This window comes from Trichomonas vaginalis, chromosome V (assembly GCF_026262505.1).
Source record: "Trichomonas vaginalis G3 chromosome V, whole genome shotgun sequence".
Lineage (NCBI taxonomy): Eukaryota > Parabasalia > Trichomonadida > Trichomonadidae > Trichomonas > Trichomonas vaginalis.
The window spans coordinates 26765630-26782277 of record NC_067207.1 but is presented as its reverse complement, the minus strand read 5'-3'; the positions used below and the strand labels follow the sequence as shown (position 1 = coordinate 26782277).

At 29.9% G+C, this 16648-nt stretch overlaps 3 protein-coding genes and 1 pseudogene across 4 annotated transcripts, besides 6 other annotated features; 3 read left to right on the top strand and 1 right to left on the bottom strand.

Moving 5' to 3' along the window:
• Positions 1-3344: 3344 nt before the first annotated feature.
• Positions 3345-3406: a mobile genetic element.
• A 120-nt stretch (positions 3407-3526) lies between these two features.
• Positions 3527-3635: a mobile genetic element.
• Positions 3636-3776: 141 nt separating this feature from the next.
• Positions 3777-3885: a mobile genetic element.
• A 903-nt stretch (positions 3886-4788) lies between these two features.
• TVAGG3_0409200 (uncharacterized protein) lies at positions 4789-5004 on the bottom strand (the record flags this gene model as incomplete). Its single annotated transcript, XM_051233033.1, has 1 exon — positions 4789-5004. One exon carries the CDS (start codon positions 5002-5004, stop codon positions 4789-4791), a length of 216 nt encoding a protein of 71 aa, XP_051102763.1.
• Positions 5005-6862: 1858 nt separating this feature from the next.
• Positions 6863-9183: a mobile genetic element.
• TVAGG3_0409190 lies at positions 7604-8503 on the top strand (annotated as a pseudogene). The gene has a single exon. A coding segment is annotated over exon 1 (900 nt).
• A 62-nt stretch (positions 9184-9245) lies between the features above and the next one.
• Positions 9246-10319: a mobile genetic element.
• A 1554-nt stretch (positions 10320-11873) lies between these two features.
• Positions 11874-15759: a mobile genetic element.
• On the top strand, positions 12883-13305 carry TVAGG3_0409160 (KilA, N-terminal/APSES-type HTH, DNA-binding family; the record flags this gene model as incomplete). The annotated part of the gene is made up of 1 exon (XM_051233032.1): positions 12883-13305. The coding sequence occupies one exon, from the start codon at positions 12883-12885 to the stop codon at positions 13303-13305; it is 423 nt and encodes a 140-aa protein (XP_051102762.1).
• Positions 13423-14940, top strand: TVAGG3_0409150 (Prim-pol domain family; the record flags this gene model as incomplete). Its single annotated transcript, XM_051233031.1, has 1 exon — positions 13423-14940. The coding sequence occupies one exon, from the start codon at positions 13423-13425 to the stop codon at positions 14938-14940; it is 1518 nt and encodes a 505-aa protein (XP_051102761.1).
• Positions 15760-16648: the final 889 nt, after the last annotated feature.

The following is a 16648-nucleotide window of genomic DNA, read 5'->3' as shown; positions in this document are numbered from 1 at the left end:
GAAGTGACAAATGATGATAACCATAAGAATTTTGCTATTGAATCATCATTCACTCAAAATACAGGATATATGTCAGTTTTATCTAATTATTATGGATCTATTCTATTTTCATCAATAAATATCTCTGATTCAAAACTACAAACGATTGCTGCGTATCAGTGTTCAACACCATTTTCTCTTTCTACAACAAATTTTAGTAATTTTGAGAATATTTCGTCAGATAGACAATGTTGTTTTCAGTTAATCAGTAATATGCACAATATCTATTTTTGTAATTTTATTGATAACAAAGTTCTAGAAAATGGTGGAATATTTTTGCCATATTTTGCTACACTTTCAGTAAATCATAGTTTCTTCAGAGGAAACACAGCTTCTAATTTATTTTGGTTTGGAGATGGTACTACAAATGAATGCCATTTTAAGGATACCCTTACGTGTCAGATTTTTTGCGCATACGAAGAAGTCATGCTAGACATGAGCTATAAACCTGAAATTTTAGCAACATATTTAAAACTTTTTAAACTACAATACACTTTAATATTCAAGAACAAAAATATTCTTTTTAGAAATTACATAATTATTTTATGTGAAATCTATATAAAAACATATTTTGCGAGCGTAACTTTTTTCTTTATAAGCACCTTATATGACTGATAAACTGTGAAGGCACATAATTGTTAATTCATAGAGTTGATATGTTTCCAAAATTGAGAGGAAATTTGAAAATTGAATACCCTTTCAATTCAATTTTCAAAAGATATCAGCTCCTTCAATAATTGAAGGACGATTTTGATCATTTGCTCTTAAAACAAGTATGCCATGGAGAAAAAAGTTACGCTCGCAAATCTGAAATATAACTATCATATAAAAAATTAAATTTCTAATTTTTTACTCTATAGATATTATTGGCCACTTGTGTAATGCATAAAAGTTTATGTCATATGCATACATTTGGAAGTATGGGAGAGGGAAATTACTTCTATGAGGCACTAGGATTTTTAAAAATTTCTCTATCGGACTCACCATTCAATTTCTCGAAAATTAAAAAAAATCAATAATAGCTAAAATGTATTATGCATAACAAATTTTAATGTTACACGGTATTTTTTGAACTTCATGACATGAATTTTCTTTATATTATTTTTTTTTGGATTTTCTATGATTTATGCGATAGGCTGGAACAACATTGTAAGTGCAATGATATCATTTATAGAGAAATCTAAAACTTCAGCATTCAGAACTCGCAACCACAAAAATATTCATTTGCTAAGTAAGTAAAGTTGATTAAGTTCGACACTTAGCTTTTATACGTAAAACCAAGTGTGTATTGTTATTTCTTGTTAAATTATTGAGAAAAAATAAATTGTAAGAGAAACGATACTGATTATTGAAATAATATTGAGGGTAGCTGCAGATTTCTTCATTAACATGCCGGAAATTTGTTAATCTTGGTTTTCTATCATAAAATCTGTCGAAGAATCTAAAAACGGAAATATGAAATAGAGATCATGTAAATCTAGAGTATCCTGTCAGAAAAATAGACTAAGCATGTAACCCTTTTTTGGTCATAAACACTTTTTACCACTTAGTCATACAGATGATCATTAAATTTAAACGAGCACTTTTTGTCAGAATTTATTCTTTTACAAAGACAGAAGATTTTAGTATTATTTAATATTAGTGCTGTAGCAAAATTCAAAAAACGGTGAAAATTCAGTGAATTTTTGAATTCACATTTTTTTTTCGACATTTTTCTTGATATATCCATGCACATTAAGAACACAGCTTTGATACGCTTAAAAAAGCATATTTCATATGAAATTGTTAAAGAAATAAACAATTTATATAAAAATTGCACTTATGGGCAGTTTAGATATATAATTTATATATAACATATATACAAATCCATAGACAAAGTGCAATAACTACAATGTTGTAGAAAATTACAGCAGAAATACTGACTTTTTGAAGGATAATAAGAATTCTTCTAAATGTTGTATTTTTATAATTTGATTGATTTTTTTACTATTTCATTAATCTTTATGAATAATAATTATTTTTAATATATGTGCTATTAAAATTTCAAATTTTGACTAATATATCTAAGTTATCTGAACGAAACATTTAGAAAATATCATACTTACATTGAAATAGCAAGTAGAGCATATTAATAGCAAGTTTTTGGCTTTATATCTATCATCTATTGTTGTTTGATCAAACAAAATTCACTCTATTATATGGTGTCAATTAATTAAAACAATTTTTAATAGTTATTTATTTAGTGCGAATAAGTGCAAACTCATAAATGAATAACTTAATAGTAGAAATGAATTATCTGATATAAATCTCACATTTTGTCCATCAGAAATACTTTAATTGCATACGCATAACTATTAGTAATACGTCTGGAGTGTCAATTAATAACAATCCCACAACAAGTAAAATTCAGATTTTTATTAAACTTATTTTTTCCTAAAAGTTTTCTCAAATTACTATATATACATATGTGGATAAAATAATAGTAATATTGTAAAAAATTAGATAATTTTTTTTATTTGAGAACCTCTCAAAAGTTCATTCAATTTATCAATTGTTTCAGTTTGATGTATATTCATTTCTGGAGCCTAAAACTTTAGCAATCATGACAATATCATATTCTCTTTCTAACTACGCAATGTAAGGGTATCCTTAAATCAGATAATACATTTAATAAGAACGGAATTAATCAGAAATCAAAGTCAATGACAGAAATCATTCTTCCGAATTTACAAGTAGTAGGATATGATGGGTTTAGTGACTTTTTTTGTAAACGTAAGAATTCATGCAATATCGAGCGATTTTGTATCATTTTTTTTTAACATATGAAGTAAAAAATGTATGATTCTTACGGTTTTTATTCTTATGTTTTTGAATAAATCAAGATTTAAAAAATTTTCAAAATTGTAAGACATTTACACTCAGCCCATACATAATGAAATAAAAAATAAAAATTTTTTTAAAAAATAAATCATTAAAAAATTAACATTAATTTTAAAAGAAGCTATATATAGATGATGTCAGATATTCCGCGATTAATTAAACATTGTTTAAATCCTGAATGGGTTAAACTTCAATTTAAAAATGAAGATTGTGAATTATTAAATGAATTTATGAAATCAATTATTTGATTCATTCTTTCTTCAATCTCTTCTATTCTTTTTGTTAAATCATCAATTTTTATTAATGAGGTGATTCTTGATTGAGGAATAGATTTCAAACTAACCACCCCCTTTATTTTTGAAATTTTGAATCCATCAACTTTAAACATTTTATTCAATTTACATGTTGTCAATTCTTCAAATAATTGTTATATACGAAAACGATAAAAACAGTTTGACAGAAAAGTGACAACTTTACGTGTCAAAAATATAAAAAGTGATATTTTATTCATCATTATCTTCTTCATAATTTATTTCATATTCTTCGTCTTACCAACAAAAGATGGGAATGTGAACAATTGCGGGCAATTTTTAGCCATTTTGGCTTGGAACTAGAGCCTGCGAGGTACATGGATAGTATCAGTACCTCACAGGCTCTAGTTCTCTATATGGCGCCGAGAAATTTTGGTGAAATGTGGTCGCATTTCACCAAAATTTTTTCGGCGCCATAGGATGAATTGGAGGGTGAGAGATATTATTTCATACAATACTACTCTCACCCTCCAATTCCCAGCCAAAATGGCTAAAAATTGCCCGCAATGTGAACAATTGCGGGCAATTTTTAGCCATTTTGGCTTGGAACTAGAGCCTGCGAGGTACATGGATAGTATCAGTACCTCACAGGCTCTAGTTCTCTATATGGCGCCGAGAAATTTTGGTGAAATGTGGTCGCATTTCACCAAAATTTTTTCGGCGCCATAGGATGAATTGGAGGGTGAGAGATATTATTTCATACAATACTACTCTCACCCTCCAATTCCCAGCCAAAATGGCTAAAAATTGCCCGCAATGTGAACAATTGCGGGCAATTTTTAGCCATTTTGGCTTGGAACTAGAGCCTGCGAGGTACATGGAGTATCAGTACCTCACAGGCTCTAGTTCTCTATGGCGCCGAGAAATTTTGGTGAAATGTGGTCGCATTTCACCAAAATTTTTTCGGCGCCATAGGATGAATTGGAGGGTGAGAGATATTATTTCATACAATACTACTCTCACCCTCAATTTTAATTACTTAAACTCATTCTATTTTTTTGACATGTAAATGTCACTTTTACTGAGATCTGACACAATGTCAGATCTCTTTTTTTCGTATATAAGATAATTTTTTATTATTAGCATAATAGTCATTAAATTCTTCAATAGATGAAAAAAATTTTATTTCAGTAATTGGTTTAACAACGTTTATTTTTTGTTGAACATTTTCACTTTCATTTATTTCTTCCTCCTCTGTTTCATTTATTTTTAAAATCGGTTTCATTTATCATTAAATAAAAATTAGAATATAAGTGATGAAATATATTTTTTTAATTAATATTAAATCAGAAATGGCGGCAGGATTCTTTAAAAAATTATGGGATGGAATTAAGAAAGCTGCGGGTTGGGTTCATAAAAAGATTATTAAACCCATTGCAAACTTTTTGGCACCAGTAGCGAAAACGGCGGGAACTATCATAGGTGGGGTATTAGGTACTAAAGCAGGTAATCCGGCGATGGGAGCACAAGCAGGTAACGCAATTGGTGGAATAGCTGAAGGAATACTTAATAAAATAGGAGGTAGATAGTGGAAAAATAAATTATTTTAAAATTATTTTTATCTTAGTATCGGTTGTAGTCTTTGATAAACTTTTTCTCCTTTATTTAAAACTTCTCTTATTGGGGCAGCTTTTGGCGTTATTGATTCAGCAACGTCACTAATTGCTTCTTTATTCTTAAATATCCAATTTGCTCCCTTCTTCAATGTTTCCCAAACTTTACTCGCTCCTCTTTTTACTCTATCCCACAATTTCTTAAATATACCTGCAGCCATAGTTGATTATTTCATTAAAATTAAAAATTCATTTTCATCTTTTAATTTTGATTTTTTATTTATTAATAAATGACGACTAACTATTTGGTGCCAAACACTAAACCGATTAATGGGAATGTGTTTCATTCATTCGAAAAGATAAATGAAATATTCGCAAAGAATGACGGTAGAAGATATTATAGAGAACTTGAAAGTTCATGCTATGACTCTGATGCTCCATATTTTGATGATAAACAAACTCATTTAAGAATTACAAATCCGGCTCATGATGTGAACCAATTAGGTGACACATATTAAACGCAAAGTTAAAGCAACTCTAGTTTCAAATAAAGCTTTCACATGTGATGCCGCTTTTAAATGCATGCGTTTATTCGTTGGTTACAAATCATCAAATCAAAACTTTAAACAATTAGAAGTAGAAACCGAAAGAGGTGATGCCGGTTATCTTCAGATGGATTGCGCCCGTGAATCTTTCGCATTTGCAACATATAAACCAAAATCAGAAAGGAAAGTTAAAAAGTTTGTTCATTCGTTATATAATAATGTTCAAAAATATGATAACTCGGTATGTGGTAAATATATTGACCCTTCAGAAGTTTTCAAGAGAGCAAATGAAGAAGTTGATGTCACTTTTGATATGATTATTCCGGTAAATGATTTGTTAGCATTTCAGGCGTTCGATGATTATCCTAAATCATTTGGTGATATCATTCTTAAATATTATGTTTTCAGGGATACTTTAGTATTTTGTCAGGTTGACCCGTTAAGAGTTGCTGATTTACAAAATTACGTTTATGAAAAGATAACTGATGAAAATTATGAAAAGATTATGAATCATGTTTATAAATATGATCGCAAATTCCAACAAATCGGACTTCCTGCCAAATTAATTACAAGCTTAGCCGCTACATCTGCTGACGCAACAGTTGATGACGTTATTATTTCATGCACAAAGATGGAAGTTTTAGAGGATAAATGCATTACACCAGGATACAGTTTAATTGAAGAATCAGTTAAAGCAATACCGTTTATTCAGTAAGGAAGATCCATTCATGATTCCAGCTCAACATATTGACGTTCGTTCACTAAATGGAGGTTGCATCACTCCTGAAGGTATCAGCTCAGATTTCTCATACGCTCTTCATAATGTTACAGATGTTGTGTTAGCATTTCCGAAGAATGCAATGCAAAGAACAGTTTTAGAAAATCCAATGCTTCGAGGTCTTCAGGTCACTATAGATTCCAGAAACTTCCCGATCAAGCGATGACCACAGTGGTGACATATTCTTTACACGTATGCTTCAAGCTTCTGATTTAGATGGAGTGAATGAATGCACGGAAGAATACGAGGACTCATTAACTAGACCACTGAATGCAGATGATGGCACGCCATTAGCTAGAACATGGAAAGACCAAACTTCATTCTTATGCACTATTCCAGTTCAACGTGATGGAGCGGGTATATTCTTTGATGGATTAGAAACTTTCAACTCACAAGTTACAGTACAAGTGAAAGCTTATCCAATCATTCAGGGTGAAAATGACACTTACTGTTCAAAGGTGACAAATCCTCCTCAGGTTTGGTTTACTAGGACTACATATTGGACATGGACACCGGATGAAGGTTTGAAATATCATCCAACAGGTACACCACCACAGTATAGAAGTTCATTATGATGAAATATTGATGAATAGAAATGTTTAAAATTATAAATTTATTTTTGATTAAATGGATTTAAATTCATCCACCCCTTATGAAGAATTAGCGGGAGTATATAATACATACGTAGATGATATGATTAATGAAGCATGAGTGAGTGATAATAGAAATGCTCTATCTAAGGAAAAATTAATGAAAATTCCATATTCTGAATGTTACTTAAATTCAATCACTGCAGCAATTGGTAAACAGAATAAAGGTAAAACATTAACGATATTAAAACAAATTATCATTATTGCTAACACTTCCCCTATTCACATGTGTTAATTTATATCAACCGTTCAGGTTCACCTTCAGATGATACATTGAATCTTTAAAGCATTTAATCAAAATTCCAATTATTTATTTATCACAAGAAGAAGCAGAAGATTATTTAAAAAACTTTTTAATGTATAAAGAATTATATAATACAATCAAGAGGCAAGGATTAGAGGATAAAATTATTGATAAACAACGGGATGAATTATTTGAAACACTTTCTATTTCAAATTTTGATAGAGAATTTTTTGCATTCACTCATTTTTCTAGATGATGCAGTGAAATCAAAACTAATAACAAATGAGAAATCATATTTTAATCAGTTATTAACTCAATGTCGACACATTCAGTGTTCATTTTTATGGCTGTTCAATATTTCAAAGCATTAAGCACAAACATTAAATCAAATCTATCAAACCCTTTTCATTTTCAGTGGGTTTAGTCGTCAACAGTTGAACGTTATGCTTTATCAAGTGAATTTACCAATGAGCATTAATGAACTTTACACACAATATCAGCAATTAGGTGAACATGGAAAAATAATAGTTGATTTAAATAAAGGAGGTGTTAAATTTGATTAACTTTTTATAATTAATTTTTATTTTTTATTTATAATTAAACATGACTGAAATAGCAAATCTTCTACAGGTTCCATTAAAAACAAGGGACAAACAAAAAGGGTGCATATAATAGAACTATGAAAGTTCCTGATGGAATGAAAGAATTAGTTCATATTGTTGCTGGTCTTCAAAAAGATGTTAAACAAATGAGAAACGTTTTAACATTACCAGAAGCTCAAGCATATGCCAAACGTCAAGGTCCAAATTGGGAAGCACACGAAGCAGACATTACGGGTCCAAATGGAAAACCTGATGGTATAAATGAAGTTTTCGTTACTGATGGTCAAGGAAATATTAAAGTCATAAATGGTTACAAATTAACTATAACTGATTATCCTAAACGTAAAGCATATAATGAACGTTATCCTATGCAATTGATGAAAATGGAAAAGCTGTTAAACAATACATTGGAGAAGGTGAAAATGGTCCAATTAATTCATACCGTTATAATCCATATTCTTATTTCAATGAAGAATTAAATGCTATTGAAGAGGGACCGGATGGATTACCACGATATTCTAACCAGTTTGATGGTCGATATGCAAATATTAGACCTGAAATTTCAGCTAAGAAATTCTTTAAAGTTGCTTTATTCGATCCAGTTTTCGCAAATGTTAAAGATGAACTTAAACAGCAATTCCAACCAATTATAGTAGCAAGAATTGCATCAGGTGCTTTATCTCAAGCATTCAAAGATTTAATTAAGAAACCATTATATCAGCAACGAGGTTTAACTTATGATTTAGTTAAGGAATCAGATAAAAGAAAATTTGAGAAATCAGATGATTATAAGAATGCAATTAATGAATATATTAGGTCTATTAATTACAATGAACCAGCTAAAAATCAACTTCAAGAACAAATACAGGGAATAATAGATTCAAAACTTCCGGCAAAATAAAAGTTTAAATATATTTTTTTATTCGATTATAAATGAGAAGACGTTTCACTAATCAAAAGAACACTAACGCAAAAGCAGAGATTACGGTTGGTTATAACGTAAATGATGATAAATCACGAATTATTCAAAATGTTAAAGTTAATGTTAGCCCTGAATTAACAAGGTCAGCAACTCAACCAAATTTATTAACTCGTGACTTACCGAAGAATGAGGAGAATGAAGAAAACCATGAGAATGGAGACCCAATCATTTTATCTGAACCCGGTAAAGAACCTGTTGAAATTCCCACTTATCCAACATACCCAGCACCACTTGATAACCTATATAAAATAGACATTAATTCTGAATTAATGAAAATTTACCGTGATATAATAATTAATAATTATGATTCAATAATAAATTTAATTGATCAATCCGGTTTAATTATTTTACCTTATGAATCATTAATTCACATTATCGCCATTCTTTGTGATGTTCAAGATTCAGACGTTAAGATTCAATTTTTCATAGATGATGAGGTTTCGTGCTGCGGAACAGTTGCAAAAATAAATCCTATAAAGGATATTAGCACAATTAAGATATCAAAGAACGGAACAACAACTGAACTTCATTTAACATATAATGATATTTATAATAAAATAGTTGATGAATATAAAATATCACTTGAAAAATTCTTTGTTAAGGCTATTTAATATTCAAGCATTAACATTATCGAATAATAATCCTTTGAATCATAATCAATGAGTGGGGGACAAACTCGCCCATTGTCACTTTTTCATTAACCTTAAACTTGTAATTTTCATTATTTTTAATTAACCTTATTTCTTTTCCAATTCCTGATTTATTTTATTCACTTACTATTAAAAGTCACATTTTAATAAAATATAATAATTTATTTATAGCATTTTTTACTATACTGTAATAAAAAATTAATTATAATAAATTAAATGTTTATTAAATCAAATGTTTCTTTGCAATATATTTTTAATGTTGAGTAAACAATGTTGGGATCAAGTGTATCATTTTTCAGACCTTTCTGAACAGCTTCAAGCATACTGATGCATTCGACTTTTTTAAATTGTGTCATTTCTTCGAAATCTCTTGTGACTTTTTTGATAACTTTAACACTTCTCTCTGAATCCAGACCTTTAATTTGCAACTTAATCAGGAATGAAGGAACAACACTGGAATATAACTCGATGACAAGTTCATCGAGTCGAAGATTTGGTTGTACACCACTTGTATGTGCCGGATACCATTGTGTCAAATTTTTTCTGAAATTAACTTTAAAAGTACTAAGTAAGATCATGAGATATAGCAATATATGTTTAAACTAACTTATATTTTGGTTGTACACCACTTGTATGTGCCGGATACCATTGTGTCAAATTTTTTCTGAAATTAACTTTAAAAGTACTAAGTAAGATCATGAGATATAGCAATATATGTTTAAACTAACTTATATTTTGGTTGTACACCACTTGTATGTGCCGGATACCATTGTGTCAAATTTTTTCTGAAATTAACTTTAAAAGTACTAAGTAAGATCATGAGATATAGCAATATATGTTTAAACTAACTTATATTTTGGTTGTACACCACTTGTATGTGCCGGATACCATTGTGTCAAATTTTTTCTGAAATTAACTTTAAAAGTACTAAGTAAGATCATTTATTTTTGCATAATATAATGCCAATATGGCTTCTTTTGATTTTATTTCATTTATAAGCAAATCAGATTTACCCAAAAACTCCACTCCATAAGCGTTCATTTGCTAAATTAAAAAGTGACAATGGGCTAGTCTGTCCCTTTCTCATAATCAATAATAATTGACCTTTCACCAGTTTCTATCGTTTGTTTTATTTCTTTTTGTTCCCCACTATCCGGATCGGTCATTGTAATTGTTTTTGTTATAGTATCAGCTTTATCTTTAACTTCAATCTTTTTTCCATCGGGATATTTAAACCAAAATTCCAAAAATTCGATATTGTCAATCTGTTCATATTTTAATCTATCAATTACATTTTTAACACCATCTGAAAATCTTATGAAATGGTCATTATATGGGTTTGATTGAACTAAATTTGAATGAAGTGAAATATAACCTGTTGATGAATATGACACTGACTCATATTTTCTGAAAACACTAAATTTATAACATGAATGAATTTCTTATTCGTTGAATTTATGAATTCTTGAGGTAATCTTATTCTAGTTTTATTTATCACTGGAAAATAACGCTTTACCATATTTTTAATCGTAATAAAAATGTCAATTATCAATATTATTTCGAATAATAGCTGTGAATTAAATTTAACAGTTAGCGGAATTATAATGTTACTCTCGTTTCTGTGAGTGGTAAATTTAATCCCATTCTTTTAGACCCTTCAGATTATATATCATTTATTAAAGATGACCTTGAAAAACGTATGATATGTATATAAATAATGTGATAACAAAATGGGATATTAACACGATTTTAAGTTATTTAAATGAATCATTTATCGTATGGTATGAAGAAAATTTTAAATCAAAAACCTGATAAACTTTTTGAACTTGATGAAATAAAAACCTTATTAAATTTCCGCTGAAAATTAAATTTTGTACTCCTCATCTTCGTTCATTGTTTGGGGATATTAAATTGAAAAAAGATGTTGGGGATGTTTTGTATTCTGACACTGGTTCCAATTTCATTTTAATCAAATGTGATAAAGTTAATACCCCAATGAGATTTTCACATCAAACATTAGACCCTAACTCTTACCCATCAATACAAAACATTTATCCATCAACTTAAACACATTTTCTTTATCATATCCGTTTCAATTATCCGGGAATTCATTTATTCTTCATTCAAAAGATTTATCAAATATTAAATTTAGAATAACTGACCTATTTGATTGTGATTTAGAATTTATGAATGAAATATTATGGCAATTTCAAATAGAGAAAATAGCTGATGAGATAACGGATTAAATATTTATTTTTAAATCGTAATAAATGATTAAACAACAGCAACCACAACAACTTAAGGCGCAAAGCACCCAGGTCCTTCAGACCATTACATACGCCATATATGCATATAATTCAAAGACGGCAGAACAAACGCAAAGGTTGAAATATGGAGATTTGGAGATAGTATTGAAAAATGACCGTTTCGAATTCGTTTGCAAAGGCGGTGCAGTGATATCAAATATAAAAGAAATTTTATTTATGAATTCAAAAATTAAAGGAATAACGGATGATATAACATCAATTCCACCAGAAGAACAGAGATATTACGCATTAAATGCATTTCCTAAAGTTTTGAAGATTGGAAGATTTAATTTAAATGAGGAATTCATAGAAGGTTTCCTAAATGACATAATGAAGAAGGTAGATAAGGAATACGTGGATAGTGAGTTAATGAAGAAGGCAAGTTTGGTTTATGTAGATGAAAAAGATAATGAAATTAAAGAAAAGGTTGAATGGTATCATGAATGGACATTGGAGACTTTTAAAGTTAAAGCTGATACAGGATGGGTTTCAGGATGTTTAGACCTTAAAGCAGACAAGGAATATGTTAATACTGAATTAGAGAAGAAGGCTGACAAAACAGAGCTTCAAACATTAAAGACTGAAATACTTCAAACATTATATCCTGTTGGTTCTATTTATACGTCAATGAATTCAACAAATCCAGCAACAGTTTTAGGTTTTGGTACGTGGAAGCAGATTGTAGATAAATTCTTATACTGTGCTAGATATTCAAAGCAAACAGGAGGTTCGAAGAAAATTAAAGAAGCAAACCTTCCACCGCACACTCATACAGGAACTACAAACTTTTCTGGCGACCATAGACACTCATTAAGAGACCACCCATTATACAACTCAGACTATGAAGCTGGTTATGATGTTTTATCTCCAGCTTATAACGATTCAACAAAAAAGACTTTTCGACAAACTGAACCAGGAGGAAATCATGTCCATACTTTCACAACAAATCCAACAGGCTTGGGTAAAGATTACATGCCACCATTTGTGACTGTATTTGCATGGTACCGCGTTCATTGAACGCATTTGAGCCTAGACCCTTTGGGTCAAGGCTTACCGAATGAACTAAATATATTTTATGTCTGTAATTAATTAGGTAATGAAGTAGCGGATGAACTGCAGAAATAAATTTTATCGTTAATGTTTTCAGGTTATTCAATAATTAATTATTTTTGAAGAACTGAGGGTGTCACTACGTCACCATGTCACCAGGTTAATTAACTTCTCTGAAAAAATGAGACAACGTGACATTTTGACAACACGGTTGGAATTTGATGCAGTCCAAAAATATAGTTAGTTTTAAAATTATTTTTATTTATTTTTTATTTGGTATGTAAGAACAGAAATGTCAGTCGAAGCAAAAACATTCACGAACAAATCTAATGGCGAAACATTCACAAAAGGCACTTATAATGGTATTGAAGTCTTACGTAGAGACAAGGATGGTTACATTAATGCAACAAAGATGGCAAGAGAAGCAGGAAAGTTAAACCATTTAAACAGATTTCTCAATAGTGCTAAAATGCAGGAAATTCTTGAGTTTTGGTTGAAAGAATACGGTCGAGCCAAAAGTGGCTCAACCTCAAAACAAGCATTTTATGAGCTTACTAAGGGTGTTATAAATGAATTCAAAGGTATTTACATACATCCTGACCTCGTTCATTTTGTTGCTGAATGGTGCTCTGTAAAGTATGCATTTTATGTCAAAGATATTATGGACTCCATAGACAAGAAAGTTCATGAGAAATTAGATGAAGTTGTTTGTTAAGTATGCATTTTATGTCAAAGATATTATGGACTCCATAGACAACATCACTGGAAATATGATGCAGTCCAAAAATAAAGTTAGTTTTAAAATTATTTTTATTTTTTTATTCCTATATAAATGACAGCAACAAACAACAACAGCAACTATATCGTTTCTGATGAAAAAGTTATTGATTCATTAGCTGAGGAATTAGTTGTGGCAGAAACTAAAACCCTCAACGAAAGAATTGGTGAAAACAAGATTGATTTACATAACTACCTCAAACACGATGGAGGAAGAGGAAGGAAAACCGGTATGGCTTTATTAGTAAATAAAATTTCAAATTTAACGATTATAGATGTTGATATCAATAAATCGTACAATGATGAACTTAAAGAAACAGTTAGAAAAGACATTCTATCAAAACTTTCGGATAAAGATGTTATCGTTAAAACCGCTTCAGGAGGTCTTCACATTTATTGTAACACTAATTTCTTCTATTCAACCTCGAACAGAATGATTAAATGTTATTCCTGCAATGATTATGATATCGATATCATGACTTCTATGGATGATTCAAAGCGTTCTTTAGTAGTTATGGCTGATTCAAGAGTTCGCAAGAATGCAACAGAACCAATCAATACATACTCATTCATTCGTGGAAGTTACGATTCAACATTAACTAGAACAGTGAATGATATATTAAATGATTTGAATATTAAGGTAAGAGTTGAACAGAAGAACGAAGAAATAAAGACTATCATGAATGAAAACAAAGATGTAAACATTGACGATAAACTTGCCCAGAGCATTGTTGATGGCATCAGTGATTTTGAAGTACATAATGACGGTGGAAACATGAATTTAGAAAAAGAAGTTACATTATTCACACTGTTTCAAGCAATTAATTCGTTACCTAATCATTTAATTAATGAAGCATACGATAACGTTTATAACTTCTGCAATTTAACTGAAAATGCAAAAAGTAATTTTGAAAAAGCACGTAGTAGATATGCACATTTAATGACTTCTCCATTTGTTTTAGTGAAGATTCTAAAACTATATCAAAAGGAATATTATGATGAATACGTTTTACCTTTATTACGTAAGCCAAAAATAACATTTGATATAAAACTTGATGACTCGTTTTTGATAACAGATATTAGACGCAAGGCTGAAAATCATCAGTATAAAAACAGTTCTGAAGTAATTGAGGATTTATCACGTGTAATCCGTTTTGTAGATTGTGGAAATAAATATTTCATTCAAAAGGACTATAATATCCACGACAAAATGAATCAAATATCATTCGTTCTTCAATCAAACATGAAAGAGTCACTCAAAATGATTAAATTATTTAAAGAAGAAGGTAAAACAATAACAGCATGGGATGTACTACTAAATCAATTGTCTTCATTAACCGTTAAGGGTGTTTGCTTTAAATCTGATTCTCCAGATGTTTTCTCAACGTTTCAAGGTTATAAATACAACGTTCTCGAAAAACCAGATTACTCCAAAATTGAGATGTTTATGAATTTCATTAAAGAAGCCATTTGTGATAATAACGATGAAGTGTATAAATACCTTCTCGGCTGGATTGCATCAATGATTCAACATCCTGGAATCAAGAATGAAAAAGCAATTATTTTGAAATGACTTCAGGGAACAGGTAAAAACAGATTTACAGATATTATTTCTGAACTTCTCGCTGGTTATTCATGTAAAAACATTACTGAAATAAGTGAGCTAACGGGTAATTTTAATTCAGTAGTTGAGAATAAAATGTTTCTTGTACTTAATGAACTCAAGAATGTTGGTGAAGATAGACTCGCAAACTTCAACGCTTTGAAATCAATTATTACGGATAATGAGATAAGAATTAATGAAAAGAATCAACCCAGAAGAACTGCTCAGAATGTTGCAAACTTCATTTTCGTAACTAAAAACGTCTACCCTGTCAAAATTGAAGTTGGAGACAGAAGATACGTAGTTTTAAGGTTAATGGTAAATTCAAGGGTCAATTTGATTACTTCAAGAATTTAATGGATTCATGCACAAAGGAATTTTATGATAATTTACTGACGTATTTTATGCAATATGACCTTTCATCATTTAATGTACGAATCATACCGATGACTGAAGCCAAACAAGATTTAATAGAATTATCAACAAATCCTTTAGATGTATGGATAAATACACATTATGATGAATTGTGTGCAGGTATGACGTGTAAAAATGCTCTATTCTGCAAACCATCAGACATGAAAGACAAAAACTTTCAAATGAGCATTAAGGATAAATGTGATAGGAAACAGAGAAGAATAGATGGTAAACAAAGAAAGATGATTTTTGACACACATAAGCTGAATTTGTTAAGATATTTAACGGCAATGCATTAGTTGAAGTTGACAAATTAAATTAATAGAAATTCCGATTTTATTTATTACTCCATTATATTTAAATAATATTTAATTTTTTTTTTTCGTAAGAAATGAGTGACAACAAAGCAGCCAAGAGTCCAGACAATGAATATAAGAAGAAACTAAACAGAATTAAATCAAAAATATGCTATTACAAAAAGAAGCCGCAATGCGTGGGGGTTGAAAACGATAAAGAGAGGAAAGAAATAATCGAAAATTAGAAACTACCGTTCAATCCTTAAACTGAGTGAAGCAAAAATAAAAGAATTTAATAGAATAATAATTTGATTGAAAGAATGAATTAATAAAGATGAATTTTAAACTCAATCCAAATTTATATTTTATTTCTTCTTCCGAACCCTTCTAGTTTCTTCTTTCTCATCATTACTGCATAACCGCATCTTCTCGGTTTTCGTGGTTTGTTGTTTTTAATTAGTTCTTGCATCAATTTTATCATTTCCTCCTTGTTATGATCTCGTGGTAATTTTGAGCTTGTGGGGTATCCATTTTATATAAAAATAAAATTTTGTTATCAGTTTTTTATCGTTAATGGTTTTAGGTTATTCAATAATTATTATTTTTGAAGAACTGAAGGTGTCACTACTCACCATGTCCACCAGGTTAATTAACTTCTCTGAAAAAATGAGACAACATGACATTTTTGACAACACAGCTGGATTAAGGAGAAAGGCACTTATGAAGCATTTTTGAATAACTGAAGGTGTCACTTACGTCACCATGTCACCAGGTTAATTAACTTCTCTGAAAAATGAGACAACATGACATTTTGACAACACAGCTGGATTAATGCAAAATAAATTCCAATCATACTTTAAAGCTTCATTTACAGGTATTTCATCATCAGTAATGATCCTCATTATCGTTTGGTTCACCTTTTATATAATCCTTTCATTTTTCTTTCAAAACTAACACCATGTTTGTTT